General features: G+C 42.7%; 2 protein-coding genes across 10 annotated transcripts in view; one reads left to right on the top strand and one right to left on the bottom strand.

Moving 5' to 3' along the window:
* The window catches only part of NMT2 (N-myristoyltransferase 2), a 53,429-nt gene extending 47,290 nt beyond the window's left edge, over window positions 1-6,139 (top strand). For all 5 annotated transcript variants that reach the window (XM_045006929.1, XM_045006925.1, XM_045006926.1 and 2 more), the window contains 2 exons: window positions 5,154-5,291; window positions 5,475-6,139. In XM_045006929.1, the coding sequence (XP_044862864.1) occupies window positions 5,154-5,291; window positions 5,475-5,495 (159 nt within the window). In that variant the 3' untranslated portion in view covers window positions 5,496-6,139. The remainder of the gene's footprint in view (window positions 1-5,153; window positions 5,292-5,474) is intronic.
* A 1,982-nt stretch (window positions 6,140-8,121) lies between these two features.
* RPP38 (ribonuclease P/MRP subunit p38) lies at window positions 8,122-14,689 on the bottom strand. 5 transcript variants are annotated; one of them, XM_045005432.1, is made up of 4 exons: window positions 14,200-14,332; window positions 13,549-13,630; window positions 12,250-12,317; window positions 8,123-10,788 (listed from the first exon to the last, which is right to left on the bottom strand). In XM_045005432.1, the coding sequence occupies exon 4, from the start codon at window positions 10,753-10,755 to the stop codon at window positions 9,904-9,906; it is 852 nt and encodes a 283-aa protein (XP_044861367.1). In that variant the 5' UTR covers window positions 10,756-10,788; window positions 12,250-12,317; window positions 13,549-13,630; window positions 14,200-14,332; the 3' UTR covers window positions 8,123-9,903. The 5 variants fall into 5 exon arrangements, with proteins under 5 accessions (XP_044861369.1, XP_044861371.1, XP_044861372.1 ...); XM_045005434.1 differs by lacking the exons at window positions 12,250-12,317; window positions 14,200-14,332 and adding an exon at window positions 14,626-14,689 and having other exon boundaries at window positions 8,122-10,788; XM_045005436.1 differs by lacking the exon at window positions 12,250-12,317 and having other exon boundaries at window positions 8,122-10,788; window positions 14,323-14,489.
* Between the last annotated feature and the right edge of the window lie 3,046 nt (window positions 14,690-17,735).

Below are 17,735 nucleotides of genomic sequence, written 5' to 3'. Positions count from 1 at the left end.
TGAGTGTTGATAGAGCTATGCAGAGCATCTGGAGCAGTAGTAGGCAACCTGGGGCCCACAGGCCACACGCAGCCCGTCAGGGTAATCCACTGGAGGGCTGCCAGACAGTTTGTTTACATTTGCACGGCCGCCTGCAGCTCCCGGTGGCCGCGGTTCGCTATTCCCATTCAATGGGAGCTGTGGGAAGCAGCAACCAGCACATTCCTGCAGCCCGCGCCGCTTCCCGCATCTCCCATTGTCCGGGAACGGTGAACTGCAGCCACTGGGAGCTGCAGGTGGCTGTGCAAATGTAAACAAACTGTCTGGCGGCCCGCCAGCGGATTACCCTGACGGGCTACAAGCAGGTTGCAGGTTGCCCACTGCGGATCTGGAGCATACTGGTGAAAATCTGGCCCTTAGTATCCAAATTAACAGTAAGCACTGGATATTCAATGTTAGAAGAATGTACAGTATAATTAAAATGGTGACTCACTGATGGGATTGGACAATTTATCAAGGTTTGCAGAAATAAATTAGTTTGGATTTGTTTAGTAAAATGGAAGGGTTTATTTTGTGTTGGGAATTAGTTGAAATTACAGCTAGTAATTAACTGTTTTTGCCTTTTAAAGCTACAAAAGTGGTATTGTATATGGAAGCAAAGAAAAGATGTGAAGTGTTTAAATTATGTATTCTCAAATTCTAAGTTGTAAAAACATTTTCTGACACAGAGAGAACAACATTAATAATGCAATTTGGACAAATGGGGGGAAGCCACTACAAATGAAGGGTTCAGAAGTAAATTTAAAGTATTCTCATGGGTTCAATGCCATCTAGCACTAAAAATAGTAGACACCGTGCATTACCCTTGTAAAATGTTTGTAAGTGATTGATGTCGGTGTTTATGATGATATATATCTACAGAATCAATACCTCATATATTTACTTTAATTTTTAAAAAGATGAACAATTCAGAAGTAATATAGAGTACAAATCAGCCCTGTGAACTGAAACCAATGTGTAGTATTTTTGCTTTTCCTCCATGCATGAAGTTTTGAGATTATAACAAAATAAGGTTCACTAAGGTAAAATGGAAATTTAACAAGAACTTATATGTATACTTTTTCAAAGAACAGATGGTCTGGTTTTAATTAGTGTCCTGTTCAAACTGCTGACAGCAAAAGAAAAGGGGAAAAAGCTGTAGATAAGTATTGAGCACTGTGTAGTATGTTCATTTGTAGAGACTGACGATAAACTTCCTTGAAACGTGCAAATATTTCTTTCTGCTGAGAATCCAGTGGCACATTTAATGAACAAAGTGTGTAAACTTGCTTTACTTTTGTAAATTATACTCATTCAGAAAAACACTTAGTACCTTGTTAAAATAGGATGTTATATAGATTTATATGCAAGCAGAGTACCTTTATTTACTTGAAGCTAAGACTGAAGTCTCCAGCAGTATGTAGTTACTTAATATTTTACTGAGTGTATATAAATCAGAAACAACTCACAAAGACAGATTAATGGTAACAGAAGGACTAACTATGTATCATGATCATTCTAATATTTTTTAATCATATGAGCCATTGTACCTTGAGCATTGTCCTGATGGATTTCTTAAACTAAACAGGATTGGGCTGGGTTAGAACTTGAATGGGAGATACCCATCAGATGCGGGAAGCAGTGTTTATGATCCAAGTAAATACTGTACGTCCCAGCATGGTGTTCAGGGGCCAGCACACTACTGGAGGTTCAGGGTCAGATTTTCAAAAAGTATTTAGGCACCTGAGGATTCAGATAGGTGCCTAATATGACTTTCAAAAGCATCTAGGTGTCCAGATCCCATTGAGATTTGATGCCTGGGCAATTTTGAAAATCCCAATAGGTGTCTGTCTGCATCTTTAGGCACCTAAATACCTTTAAAAATCTGGTCCTTGGTGTTTTAGATGCAGGGGGAGAGAGGAATGTAAAATATCACCTAATCAAGAGCTAATTACAAACAGAAATCACTCTTAAATAGAAGAGGAAAACAGTAAGCTGTCCTTTTGGCGGTAATTTGTGGTACAGGAAGTGCAGCTCTTTATTAAACTGCATGAGACTTTTAGAGTTGTAAGTTCTGTGTTCATTTAACAGTGGTTTTAATATGAATTGTTCTAAACACATATATTCATGTAGACCAGGAGTTTCAAACTTGGATGTGTAAAGTTAAATACCTAAATTTATGTTTAGGCACCTTAAGTAAGTGGCCAGACTTTTTCAGAGGTACAGAGCACTTTTCAGCTTCTGTTGAAGTCAGTGGCTTAAATCAACCAAAATATACTGGACTATACATAATTCTAATAAAAATGGTATACATATTCAAGAGTGAAGAATTACAAGTTGTTACATGTGTGTATCTAAAATTATAAAGAAAATTCTATTTCTTGTGAAATTATGTAATAATTAGATTGAAAGGTAGGGTGTAGAATTACGATTGTATGTGCAGATTTAACTTTGTCATTTCCTGACCTTTGAGTGCTTAACTGTGCAGCTTTAATGTTCTTTTCACTTAGTTCTGATGGAATTTCTGCAGGAGAAAGGCTCTCTGCTGCTAATTTTGGAGTAGTTCAGCTTTTACTTTCCCAGATGCAGAGGCCTTGCCTCCTTTGTGTGTGTGTGTGTACTTTCTGTACATTTTTTCACAGCACATCTAACTTAGACACATGTATGCATGGCAAGAACTTCTTTAATAGCATAACGTAGTGAGAAATCTGTGCAAAATTTACTGGCCATATATGGTGTGTGATTTTTTTTAAAAGGGGCAATAACTTGGTCAGAACAAAAATATTTTCACCAAAATATTTAAAGGCACTTATAGCAGAAGTCTGTTTGCATGCCAAATTTCAGCTTTATGCTTCCTGCTATTCCAGCATGTTTTTTTAATCACTTTTTCTTTATAAATGGGAAAGGTTTTTTTTTTCAGTCTCAAACAGCTGAACATTGTTGCTGTTACTAATAATTTGTATTACAGTTGTGCCTAATGGTGTGCTGTACTCACACAGAGGGGAGCCCTAATGAATTCAGTGGAGCACGACAAAAGTGAAGCAAGTGTGTGACAAATTGCAATATCAGAGCCTAATTAAAGACTAGGGCTCCTAGGCACTACAATAATACAAATAATAAATAATAATGAGTCAGTTTAACAAAGAGTCGAAGGGAATCGGGTGGGTGGGAATGTGTAAAGGCCAGTTTTATAGTAGAAATTTAAGACTACTCAGTTTCTGTGGCATCTTGATGGTAAAAAGACTAATGTAATGGGAAAGGGAGGGAGTGGACAGTTGGCAGAGGGCAAGAGAGCAGGAGAGGGGCACATGCAATGAAGACGTAGAAGATCAAATTCTTGCATCACCTTTGGGAAGGAACCAAACTTGAAGAAATTAAATCCTGAACATATAAAATATATAAATGACTGAAAACAGGTTAGGATTGATATGTTTATGCAGCCTCAACTATAGCAGCTAGTACTGTGCCTGCTCAAATGCAGTTTAATGTAGACTAAACTAAGATCAATCTTGATGACTATTGTGCAAAGAAACAAACATGTAACTTTGAAACTGCATTAGGATTATTTTGATGTTTTACTCCTGAATGTCACCTAGAGCAGTGGTTCTCACCCCGGGGGCCACTTGTGGCCCAATCAGCACATAGCTACAGCCCATGTTGTGACATTCTCAGGCTGTGGCTACACTTAGCACTTCAAAGCGCTGCCGCGGCAGTGCTTTGAAGCGCTAAGTGTAGTCAAAGCGCCAGCGCTGGGAGAGAGCTCTCCCAGCGCTGTCCGTACTCCACCTCCCTGTGGGGAATAACGGACAGCGCGGGCTTTGACCACACTGGCGCTTTGCAGCGCTGGAGAGGGTGTGTTTTCACAACCTGCTGCAGCGCTGCAAATTTGTAAGTGTAGCCAAGCCCTCAGGGCTCTAACTATGGGAGGAGCACATGCCTCAGGCACAGAGCCAGCAGGGGGGGTCCAAAAATGGGGCGGCACAGGATCAGGCCTAGCAGCATCAGCAAGAAACCAGGGTGCTCTGCGCCCCTCCCCCACCCCACCTTTACCCCATTGGTCCAGTGACCCGGCTGGAGCAGGCTCCCTGGCACTAGGACTGCAGTGGCAGGCGGGCAGGGCAGGCTGTATGGCTAAGCTATGTGTAAGCAAGGTAGGAGACCAGTGGGCACGGAAAGGAGGGTTCAGGGGGCTAGGGCCCCAGTGAGAGGGTGCTGGGCGCTGGGGCGTGGGAAGGAGAGTGCAGCCAGTGCATGGGGGACAGACACTAGGAGTGTGGACTGGTGGCTGGGGGCAGTCCTTGGATGGGAGGCTAGATAGGCAGAGTCCCTGGATGGAGGGGTTGAGGGCTGGGAGCAGGTTCCTGGGTGGGGGACTGGATGCTGGAGGGGGCAGTTAATGTCTTGACTTATTTTGCTAATTTAAAATGCTCTTGATAGACATTTGCCAGTATTGAAATGAAAGGTACTACATTGATTTGAATCGTATTGCTGTCATATAACAAATACTAATTTTTTTCCCCCAGAAATATTGCAGTGGTTCTCAAACTGTGGGTCAGAACCCCAAAGTGGGTTACAACCCTGTTTTAATGGGGTCGCCAGGGCTGGCGTTAGACTTGCTGGGGACTGAAGCCGAAGCCTGAGCTTTGGCGTCCATTAAGCTTCAGCTTCCATTTAGCTTCACACCATCCTGGGGTGGCAGAGCTTATGCTATGGCCCCCGGGGTGGCTGGGCTTGGTGGGGCTCAGGTTTCCGGCCCCCCCTGCTGGGGTCATGTAGTAATTTTTGTTGTCAGAAGGGGGTCCCGGTTCAATGAAGTTTGAGAACCCCTGATGTATTGTATTGTGGATGGGGCCCACATAACACACAGAGAGCTATATGTGTCCCATATATAGGTTAAGAACCACTGTTCTAGAGAGAGAACCTTCAGTCTAAATTACCCTATGTGATATGCAGACAGAATTACTTTCTATTGGAAGATCTTCTATTCTGCATGCATATCAGAATGCAGGATCAAATCTAATGTCTATTCAGTGAAAATCATTAGACTCTTGGATACTTTATATACACACATAATGGGTATAAATGTATCATTTGAAAATCAAAATAAAATTTCAAAAATGTTTTGATATTTCCAGAAAGGATTTGATGTGTTCAATGCACTAGACTTGATGGAAAACAAAACATTCCTGGAAAAACTCAAGTTTGGGATAGGAGATGGGAACTTGCAGTATTATTTGTACAACTGGCGGTGTCCTGGCATGGAATCAGAAAAGGTAAGAGAGAAAAGAGCTTCTGTGCACAGTTAACAATAAAAAATAAATTAACTTAAGAACGTCAAAACAGACAAAACTTTTAATTTTTTTTAATTGAACATCTAAGATTCATAATTAAGTTAAAAAAAGCCAATATTTGTTGCTATACTTGCATTAACTACTGCATTTTGCTCCTTACTTTAGGTTGGCCTTGTATTACAATAAGGAGGACCCTTGTGTTTCTAGAACTCTGAAGTTGTCATTTGGATTGATTTAATCTACATAACAGTTCTCGGAACAGTACTGTTCAAGAGGAATAAAAGCACAACATCAGTGAAATTGAAATAATCCATCAAATCTAAAATAATGAAGAAATCCATATCTGACCAATTTTACACATTTTCAGATAGAATGGAAAGTTCATGAAACTTTTATTGTCCATAAAAAAGAATAAAAGCACATTCATTTAATTTTCAAAGCTTAGCTCGCACCTTGATAAAAAGAAGGTATTTTTTTCCACTCTGTAGAAAAGACTGTTTTGTACAAACTGAACTGCAGTGGTGGATTAGGGTACAAAAATCTTTGCTATTATGTGAATGAACTGCTGCATTTCTATTTATTAAGTGGTGGTGTATGTTTGTCAGTGTAACAGAATGAAGGATCAAAACTGAGTATCTTTGCTTATAAAATTCACATGGATGTCATCATTTGGGGTAAAATAATGGAGTTATGAAATATTTGTAGCTAATATGAAAGTCTTGGATGTTTTTGTAACTGGAGCAGTATGAAAATGTGCTGGTTTGACTAGTGCATTTGTTTCTCCATAAGCAACGCTGCCAAATCAATAAAAATACAGATTTGTACTTTGATCTTCATTAGATCAGTGGATTGATTCAGTAGTATTGCACTGTTCAGTGCAGATATCTGTGTTGCCAGAATTATTATAAATTACTGTACTTAATTTATAGTTGTGGCACAAAACCTTAGTTTTTCCTCAGTAGATCAACATCAGCCTGTGTGTAAAACTAAGAATTTTGGTAATGGTATCAAACTATTTATAGTTTTGAATGTTTTCAATGCTTCTGCAGAATTGCACATATTCCTTTGTCTACTTTGAAGTCTGTAATTCTAACAAAAAGTATCTTGTGTAAATAAGTATTCATAAATTGTTACTGGTAGTGTTTTTATCCTGAATTTTGAACAAAAGGTTTCACTGTATATAGTACCAGTAATCGAGAGAGATACATGTTTCTTCTTATCCCCTGGAAAGACTATGTACTGGCCTCAACTTAAATGCAACAACCTGATTTTTATTTCCTCATGAATGCTCTGCAACTAGAAGCATTTGGTATACGTTCCATAATGTCACACTCATAGCTTAAATTGTGATGGCAATTCTTAGAGTTTAGGTATGATATAGTCACATGAGCAGCAAAATCTATGGTTCTAGCTGAAAGTGCCAAATAGCGGTGAAGGTTACATGCTGTGCAGGTATTTTGGACATTACTTGAATATTTGGTGAAATATTTATGGATAAACCTGGCTTTAACACCCCCAGAATTCTAAATGTGAGAGCAAATTTTGCTCAACTTCAGGAGCTGTCTTAAATTAGCCATGTAGAGATATTTAGTTCTGCGTCTATCACTGAACTTAAGCTGCCATACAGGGTGTTATCTCATAAAAGTCATTCTTTTATAGTGGAAGGGGACTCTACCCCATATGTACAGGGGTAACAGGCTCTCAGACTTCGTCTAAACTATGATTTAAAGGCATATTGCTAGGTAAATGTGTTCTAACCCATACTAATACACAGTTACTCCAATGTGAACAGTGCAGCCTGCTTCAATATGTGCTCAAGTTAAAGCACCCTGCCCCTATCTACATTAGACTTTGAAAGGTAGTACATTCCAACACCCCAGGGTTAGCTTCCAATTATCCATAGTAGGATTTAATTAGCCACTTATGTCATTAAAGCTAAAATGGTTTGTACCTTAGTCAAGGAGGGCCTTTTGCTGGCCTGAAGAACACAAGCTGTGTCTACACAGGCCCATCCAGGAAAGTTATGTCAAATCAACTTAACCTTACATTGATGTGCATAAATTAAAGCCTATTAATCACTCACATGGATGCTCTCATGCAAGAATAAAGCAGCCTTAGTCTGCTATAGTTTAATTCTCTGCCAAAGACTGAGGATTAAACCAGTAGCCATTATTGTGAGCTACAAACTGCATTTTGTCTTTTTTTCGCACCTACGATTACATATATGAACCCCCAGCACTGCATCCCTAAATCCCATCTAGGTTCAGAGGAGGTGGGGGGAGGGTTTGGAGCTCACCCTGGACTCATCCCAGTGGCAGCTCCTGTCAAGGTGGGGAAGGAGGAGGGTTGGCCCCAGCTCTGGACATTGCAACACCACTCATTTTTGCGTGCACACACACACCCAAGTTTGACAAAGGGGTGGCCAGGCCAAATTTGAGTGGCACTGCCACTCCTATTTGGCCCTTCTACTCCTCTGTCATGATAGAGTAGCTGCACCAAACTTGAGTGGCACTGTGACCACAAGCAGGGCCGGCTCCAGACCCCAGCACGCCAAGCGCGCGCTTGGGGCGGCGTCCCAGCGGGAGGGCGGCAGGCGGCTCCGGCGGACCTCCCGCAGGCATGCCTGCGGAAGGTCCGCTGGGACCGCGGCTCCGGTAGACCTCCCGCAGACGTGCCTGCGGAGGGGCTGCTAGTCCCGCGGCTCTGGTGGAGCATCCGCAGGCGTGCCTGCAGGAGGTCCACCAGAGCCGCGGGGCCAGCGGACCCTCCACAGGCACGTCTGCGGGAGGTCCACCGCAGCCGTGGGACGGCGACCGCTAGAGCGCCTCCTGCGGCGTGCCGCCCTGCTTGGGGCGGCGGAAATGCTAGAGCCGCCCCTGACCACAAGCTGCAACACCCAGCATGGGGAACTGGACCGAGTCCCACAGGACAAGAACTGCTGCTGCTGTGGGTGAGAGCTGGGCAGGTTTTCTCTCCAACACCCCTACCGCATTGGGGCCTCCCATCCGCACCAAGCTGGGAAAAGTATATGTTAGCCTAAGTCTGGGCTCAGCAATGGGTTATTCTGACCCTGGACTTGGCAATCCATCTAGAACCTTCCCACAACCCACTGCTTGGGAAACTATCTTAAACTACAAGAAACTAAGGCCATTTTATTTGTGAATGAGAACAACTATTGGGGTGGTAATGTGCTTTAATTTACCCTTTTAGTTGATTCACTTTAACTTTCCTGAGTGACAAGCCCAAAGAACACACACAGCATGGCTAAAAATTAGTATCTGCCTTTTTTTTTTTTCCCCCAGGCATTTTGCTATTAGAAGCCTCTGTTGCAGTTTAACCTTCAGCTAGCCTCCTTACTATGGAATCACTGCTTTTGACCCTTTTTAATTTGTCCCCATAACTTGTACATGAGTGGAGAGAAAAGGGAAATCCAGAATACAGGCACCCTAGATAATCTTTGACCTGGAACATAGAAGTTTCTCTCCTATTTAAAAAAAATAAACACAGGCTCACTTAAAGAAAGAGGTTTTTGCTAGCTTTCTTCCTGAAGGACAGTAGTAGCTTTTGAGTAAAATGTGAGATCTAAGTAAATTACTTCTATTTTGTTGAGATTATACACTTTTTTTTTTTATTGCAGTCTGAGCTGCTTCACTGTTCCCTACCTTCTAAACATCCTTACACAATTTCCTGCAAAATATCTGGTGTGTGCTCTCATTACATTCTACTGCTTACTACAGCAGTTTCTTAAGGTGCATTTCTCTTCAAGTATCATTCCATTTTCAGCTATTTGGAATGATTACAATTCTCACCTGCCATTTTACATGAAATAGTTTCTAAACTCCCTTTGTGAAATAATTTTGACAGTTAACTTCGTCTTTGTATTATGTGGATCATGTGAGAGAATGTCTCAGTTTGCATACAACAGTCTTTTTTAAAATGCATTTTTCCTGCAACAGAAGTATTTAATTATTCATATGTTGATCAAGACTAATGTTTTCCTTTAGCATATCAGAGACCAAATATATCTGGAAACCAGTTTAGCATGCATCTCTTGACCAAAACCAACCTCGTAGAGCAGAGTATTAACATTCAAAACCAGAGTGTGTGGGTGCCTACCAGTTACAGATGTTTGCTTGAAACATCTTATAAATGACCAGCTTTTAAAAAATAAAGTTTATACCAGCATGGACACTTGTTTGAATAAACTTTCAATTTTGATATTCATTTGTTTGAAAAGTTACATTTAATTTTAGAGTTTTGTTCTAAGTATAGTCATTCCCTAAAACGAAAAGGATTTGCTTGATGCTTTTCATTAATAGCAAATGCACATTCTAGAATTATACTACACACCAGTAAGCCCAGGCTCTCTAAAAAACAATTAAGCAGGAAAGCGGTTAACACTTATGCACAATTTTATAGATTGCATGCTTTAATGTCAGAACAAAACAAGTCTGAGTTCATCTTCTATTGGTCAAATGACTTTACAGCTGAAGCCATGACATTTAAAAGCAGCTAACTTAGTTACATGGGGCAGTTTCCAATACTACATAAAAAATCACTTTACTCCCACTGTAAAGACCTGTACTAAACTAAGTTATTTTGAAGCAGCTTTTTTATTTTTGGGAGGTTTTCGTATCTTGTTTGGATTTGGAACAAGCTTTTTAATTCTGAGAGCTTGTAAAGTTACATTTGAAGAATCCGACTTACTGCTTTCAGTACATTTCCACTTATGGCTTTGAGAGAACTCCTCCACTGAGGTCTCCATAAGCTCGGTATCTTGAATTTCCAAAGGATCAGTATATGCCTCTGCCATATGTTGCTCACTTCTGTGATGAATCCAGGGCACATCCAAGCTAGGTATCCGTGGTATTATAGCTTCGACTACTTCAGTAAAAGTATCAGAATTCTTTTTAAAACCCAGTGCTAGAACAGATGTTAAGCCAAGCATAGGTGCTATGCTTTCACTAAGACGTGGAACCTGCCCAGCGGGGACCGCTCGACTTGCACTGAGCTGAATAAGGTGCATGGTGATCATAGTAGGTTTTGCAGATTTACACACCAGCACTAGAAGTAGTTCATTTTTTTCCAAAGATCTAGTAACCTCATTAATTCCAATAGCAAGCTGTTTCCTGACATTTAAGTCAGTCCATCCTTGTTCTTGTTGAATATGGTCTATTTCCTTCTCCTTTGGAAGTACACTACAATCACTAGCATCACATTTTTCTTTAATTTGCCTTTTTGCAATAGAACGCTTTTTCCTCCTTCGAGTCTCAATCTTTTTAAGTCCAACGTGTTTAATGCTTTCTTCCAAGGTCTGGAGTATAAAGTGCACATCATCTCTTTCTAGGGTATGCCACTTGATGATATATGGGTTATTTAAAGATGTTTTTACAGTAATTTTCTTTGCTTTACGGACTGATCCACCCCTGGCCTGCACTATGGGCATCTTGATGCTTTTCTCTGTGTGTTGACAACTCAGCTATGAATAAGAGAAAAGAGGAAACTAGTAGTTAATATTTTAAAGATACCCATAGTGAACACACTTTAAAAAGTGCCTCTCTTGGGCATGCAATAGTCAAACTCTTTCTATTGCAACAGATTTGTGCTTCTTAGTACCTTTCCTAACGTTTTAAGAGATTTATAGCCTGTTTCACACCAGCTCAGTACCGCTTATTTTAAAATCTTTACAAAAAGCACATTCAGGAATCACCCAATGAAATTAATAGGCAGCAGCTTTAAAACAAAAGGAAGTACTTCTTCCACAACACAGAGTTAACCTGTGAACTCATTGCCAGGGGATGCTGTGAAGATCAAAATCATAACAGGGTTCAAAAAAGAACAAGATAAGTTCATAGAGAATAGGTCCATCAATGGATATCAGTCACGATGGTCTGGGATGCAAACCCATGCTTTAAGTGTTCCTAGCCTCTGATTGCCAGAAGCTGTTCTGTTCAATGCCTCAGAAGCAACTGGCATTGGCCACTGTCGGGAGACAGGGTACTGGGCTAGCTGGATTGGTCTGATCCAGTGTGGCTGTTCTTATGTAGTATTTGGTAACATGGCACCTGCTCCATTCATTAATGAAAAAGCAACAAGTCAAGACTTGTGCCAGAAGTGATACATCTGAAACTGCACAGAGGCTGCTAGAGGTTCTACAGATTAAAAAACTAAGTCAAAGCAAACGAAGTTGTAGGAAACAAATATTTAATTTTTACTGCTGCACATATTATAGGTTCTCTTGATAGTTTCCAAAATATATATCTCAGCTGTAGCAAACTATTTTATATTCTTGAATTCATGAAGTATCTTTACTTTGATCAGCATCCTCAGTCTTTCCCCTTTTGCGATGTAATTCACATTAGCAAGTGTTCTTGTTTAATGGCATTTAGAAGATACTATTTTTAAAAACTAATTCTTAGGCTTTAGTAAGGAAAGGCAGATATTCTACTGTACGCCTCCATGGAAACTCAGACTTGACCTGTAACAGTAGCATGTTATTCCACACATGGTATTGTGACATCTAAACTAAAGAAGCTCAGGTTTCAAATCAGAAAGGTTGAGACCTGTCATTCTCAAGAGAAGATCCACAATTACAGAACTCCCTCTAGAGAACAGACCAAGCACAATATTACTCACATTTAAAGGACAAGTGTATCTAGTTTATATAGGTATTTCCCAAATAACCATTTCATAAGTCACCCTAGTCCTGCCTACATAGGCTCAACTTGATTGAAATCACTTTAACACCTTGAAGACATAATTTAACACCATTACGATCATTTGGGCTGCTCATGTGCCTAGGCTCTCACCTAGACCACAACACAACCAGCTCAAATGATCTTACAATAGTTTCTCCAAATCAAGCTGTGTCTACACAGACATTTGGGAGGGTAGGGGTTGTCTTCATTGAGTACAGTTAACTACTTGATTGAAAAAATACCTCTTCTGCCCATGTAGACAGGTGCAATAACACTGTTCTCCAGGAAATCAACTGCCACTATCTGTTCACTATAAAACAGAAGAAGGAAAATAAAAATAAATAAGTTTACGCTGACTATGGGATGGGAGTTTTTCCTTTTAGAGGCTATTTGATATCTTTTAATTTTATAGCTAATCCAGAGGAGTTTTTTTTTTAGTAGCATAAAATTGGTCAAACTGCTTAATTTGTAAGATGTCTCATAAAAGGAGCAGCCTAAAGGACGAAGCAACAACAAGACAGAAAGGTAAGTATATGCTACTGCTGCAGAGGCTGAATGTGTGTACCATGGGCACAGCCTAAGAGAAGTGACAGCCTATGATGGAGTGGGGCAAAATGAGAATGTACCTTGTGGATTTTCTTCATCTGAAGACTTTTAAGGAGGGACCCATGGCATATGCGTACCCTTCATACTGGACAGAAACCAAGAAAGAAGACAGCAGTAGAGTAGTACACAAAAAGTAGTAGGACAGATAAGAGAGATTAGCTAGGCTCAAATCTCATTGTGTGGAAGGGATTTTGCTCCATGAAATTAGATTTCTCTCCTTCCCAAATAATCAGATTAAGGGAGAGTGATAGTAAAAATAAATGTCCTATGGGTTCTCTACATTATGTGTACTTTGTACCACAATTTTATATACTATAGGTGCATTGTTTTTGTTCGGGTATCATTTAATATTGGGTCCATGGTCCTAAGATCATCCTAGATGTTATAAAGATGAGTATTTTAAAAGTATGTACATAAATGGGGCTTAAAAATACACTTGGGAGCAGGAAGCCTTTCCTGGGCAGTGTACGGGTTACGGCTACGTCTTCAATTTCTGTAGAATTGTTTAAGATAAGTTACCTTTGCAAGCATAAGGGCTGGAAACATCACAAACATGAACTACATATAACGTGCTGAAAGACACCTTTAACATTTCTGCTGTTAGGTAAAGCTATAAGCAACAGCATTAGAGTGAAATTAGCAAGTATCTAGTTGGTTTTGCAGGATCTTTCTGAGAAACATGTTGACAACAGTGAAGCTGTCAGTAATGATGCATTTTCACATTTGCTGCCATGGAAAGATCTGAGCAGAAGAGGCAGGCACTGATATTCACTGGATAACGTAATAAAAAAACCGCAGGTTGGATGACTGAGTATCCTCCTGCCATAGCTAAAGGAGGAATTTAATGCTGATCACCAGGGGTAACAGACTAGGGTTACATCCCTGGACTAATCTGGTGGACACACTCACATATCACCTATAGCTTTTATATTTACCTCTGACTAGTAGATTTAGTTCTCCAACAGTAGATGGTCTGGTAAATATCTGAAGCCCTGTAGATACTTCAGAACACCAAATCTACAAAATAATGGCAAACTGTGATTACGGGCAAAATATCAACATTTAGCCTTGCTTATCTGCTCCTCATTGAACTAATGTTTAAAACCTTCCACTTCTCTATTCAGAAACTAAGAAGAACATCCAAATCCCAATTCTAGTGGGACTTGGAACCAGGCAGTAGGTGCCCAACCCCAACTCATCTTATCCCCACTTGAGCCAGAGCCCCATGGCCCCTAAGCCCAATCCCCCACCCGGGCCACAACCCCCCGCCCGGGCCAGGGCTGCAACCCCCGTCGCTCCTCCCTAGGGTGACCAGGCAGCAAGTGTGAAAAATTGGGACAGGGGGTGGGGGGTAATAGGAGCCTATATAAGAAAAAGACCCAAAAATCGGGACATCTGGTCACCCTACTCCTCCCCCACCTGAGCCAGAGCCCCGTGGCCCCCAACCCCCACCCGGGCCCCGTCCCCCACCTGAGCCAGCCCCTCCCAAGCCCCGGGGGAGCGGGAACCCCCGTCCTCTCTTCGTCGTGAGCCAGAACTAAACCCCGCCCCCTCCTCCGCCTCCGCCACCAGCCCCCTCCTCGCACCGGGCTCGGGCCGAGCCGCCGGCCCCGTCGCGCTGCCTGGTGCGGCCTCCTGCGGCCCCGCCGCCTCTCGCTGAGCCCGCGCCCCGGCCCGCCCCCCCGGCGGGGACAACACCCGAGACTCGCCTCCTCCCGCCGCTGGCGCTGAGGCTCTCGGGCCGCGCTGCGCCCGCAACGTGCCGCCAGAGGGCGCTGCGAGAACGGCCGCTGCCGCGCCGCGTGCGCCGGAACCGGGCCCCCCTGGCCCGCGCCGAGCCCCACGTGCGCCGCTGTAAGGACAGAAGCCGCGGCCGGCCCGGCACGTTCCCCCGGCAGCGGTCACCGCCGCGTGAGTGCGGCCGCCTTCGCCCGCCCGGCGCCCGCCCGCCCGCGGGATTTGCCGCCAGTGGCGCTGACAGGTGAGCAGCGCAACGTGAGCATTTCACTTGCCTCATTTCATTATTGCCTGGTGCGAATGAGAAAAGCGCCTCCCACGGTTTGTGGGCGAGTCTACAGTGCACGCGCCGGTCCCATCTTCCGGCCCAGGGTAACGGTGCTCAGATCGCACACGGTCACGCTGCGTCCATTAGTGAGCGTAGGCAGTGCACGTATGTGCTCTTCCCCCATGTTTTGCAAACATACAGGTTCAACTGGGGAAAAAAATGTTACACCATAAACTTACATACAGACTTGTCCAAAGGAATGTTCCTACGCCTATTTGCCATTTTATGTGTGATTAGCAACAGTAATATCCCATCTTTTAGTATTACTATCTGAAACAATTGTTGTGGGGTTTTCTGGTGGGTATGAGACCCCCCCCCCCCACACACACAAAAAAAATCGTATAGCAACCCTGCTGGGGTGAGCAACAGCAGTGTTTCCAAAATATAAAGTGAGTGTTCACAAACAGTTGTCAGCAACAATATGCCTTTTAAAAATAATCACAAGGGCAAGGAAACCCATGTTCACCATCAGCTATCTGTGGCCTGATAGTGAGGTTGAACAAATAGTAAAAATAACCTGAAAAAATCAGTCATTACCTTATTATTGAATTCAGGCCAGAGATCTGACAACATCGGCTGAGGGCATCAACGTCAAACAACCATTTTGTGCATGATGTTTGCCACCTCATATGCTGATTTAGTTCAAAGAGGAAAGGCTTCCACCCATCTTGAAAGATAATCTGTGTCTGTCAGTATATATTGCTACCCTCCTTTGTTGCTGGTAATGGTCCTATTAAATCAATTCCCAACAATTCACAGATCCGACTGACCTATATGCAAGGGTACCAGTTACAGTCATATTTCACATTTCTCTTACTAAATGTTCTCAATAAGCCCATATGTCATAAGCAGAGTAAACACTGCAATACGATTACAACAGCCACAAAGTCAGAATGTAATGACCACTTTTAAAAACACAAGAAAAAGAAATAAAGAAAGAAACAAAAAGAAGTACAGGAATGGGGTAGGAAAAATGATACAAGAGGATCCCTGAAGAAATATGCCATGCCAGTGCAAGGAGCTGTAGAGGTCATTGCTGGCTGTGCTGTGCTGTGCCACTCGTATGTGTTACGCTTGTTGCGAATGCAAGGCCTTGTTGTATAGCAATAATAAAAACACATAATGATAAACAATTAACTTTGATTCTGTCTTTCAAAGATTTCTTACTTACTTTTAAGGAAATGAATAAGACTTTGTAGTGCATATAGCATATATATGACAAATACCAATAATGCATTGACAATTGAAAGGATGAATAAGAAATTTCTGAATAAACATAGTAGATATGTCTGATTCCAAAATTCACCTTTATGCTTTTGAAGGTGCTATCCACATTTAATTCTTTTTCCTCTTTCTGGCAATGCAGACATTGTGCAACCTAGTTTGGATGGAACAATATGCTGACATTAACATTTTTGTATGGAGATATTATTGCAAGGGAACAGAGTTCACCTTTTCTCACCAAATGTATTTATATATTTCTTTGTAAATTTCAAATTTGTATTTAAATTGTAAACAGCATTCTTCAGGATTTAGTTTAATTACTTTACCTACCCAATCTACAATGTCTTTTGTCATCCCTGGCCAGGAGTATCTTGATGTCAGCGCAGTTCTCATTTTGAATATTCCTTGATGTCCACCATGTGGACTGTCATGATACATTTCAAAGAGTTGTAGTGCTTGTTTCATGATGTGCACAACGACAACTTTTCTTCCTTTTGCAGAATGGAACAGTGTCCCCTCTCTTAATCAGAAAAGATGGAGCCCAGAGGCAGATTAAGGTTTCTCAGGGCCCTCAGCCAGAGCAAGTGGGGGGGCCCCTATCAAACCCTTCCACCTATCTGTGGGCCCACTGCATTCTGACCCTTCCACCTGCAGCACCGCCCACAGCCCCACCCCTTTCTGACCCTTCCCTGGGACCCCATCCCTGTTCCACCCAGACCCCCCCACATTCCACCTCCCCCACAACTCTTTTGCTCCTTTCTCCACCCCACACCCCTTGTGGCCCAAGACTGGAGAAGCTCTATCCTTGTGTCACGGCCCCAGGGCCATAGTGGGGAGTAAAAGCTCCTCCAGTCCCAGGACTGCAGTGGGGGTCTGGGTGCCACGCTTATTTAAGGGACCAGGGTCAGGGTGCTGGTGTCTCTCCTGCCCCACCTGGCACTTCTGCTGGAGAGTGGGATCGGGCATGGGGGCTTCCCCTGCAACCCCACAGCTTCTGCTGGGGATGGGGTTGGAGGCTGCTGGTGGGGGCTTCGCCCGCCCAGGAGCTTCTGCCAGGATGGCTTTTCCCATCCCATGGCTTCTGGGGACAAGGTTGAGGGGGTAATCCTGAGGGGGAGGGGTTCCCCCATCCTGCAGCTTCTGACAGGGATGGGATGGGGGCGACGGTGCAAGGGCTTCTCCTGCTCCACCCACCGGGCGGAAGCTGGGGGCCCCCCTGTGATGGGTTGGATCACAGAAACCCCCTTGGGGCTGCCAACTGATGTGCCGAGACTACTTCTGCCCCTGCTTTCCTGCCCTGGCAGTTTGGGACTCCAGAGCCCTGCCTGGTTTGAGCCAGACTCGCTAGCCTGCTGCAAACCCAGACCCAGGTCTGAACCACGTCCCCTAACAGCTTAGCTCAATTGTAAGCAGGTTAAGAAGTGTTCCTGTCTTTAACACTCAGATGCCTAACTTCCAATGGGGTCCAAACCCCAAATAAATCTGTTTTACCCTATATAAAGACTCAGAATTTACAGGTAGCAGCCATGGTTCACATGCTGCCTTGAACATCCTCAAATAGACTTCTTATGTGGCTTGGAGCCTTCCAAGGTCCATTGTCCGTTAAGTGCTTCCTGATTGGGCACTTAACTTGCATATTCCTTTCTCAAGAAGCTGACCAAATGCTTTACTAAGGCTACTTAGAAATCAAGCAATATTCATAACTTTGAACACAAAAATGACGCATGCATACAAATAGGAGGAATAGATTCAGTAGATCATAACCTTTACAGAGATATGTTACATGGCATAGGTAGCATAAAACATATTCCAGTTATGACATATATACATTCA

The sequence above is a fragment of the Mauremys mutica genome, chromosome 2 (genome assembly GCF_020497125.1).
Source record: "Mauremys mutica isolate MM-2020 ecotype Southern chromosome 2, ASM2049712v1, whole genome shotgun sequence".
NCBI classification, from domain to species: domain Eukaryota; kingdom Metazoa; phylum Chordata; order Testudines; family Geoemydidae; genus Mauremys; species Mauremys mutica.
This window is presented reverse-complemented; position numbering and strand designations above follow the sequence as displayed.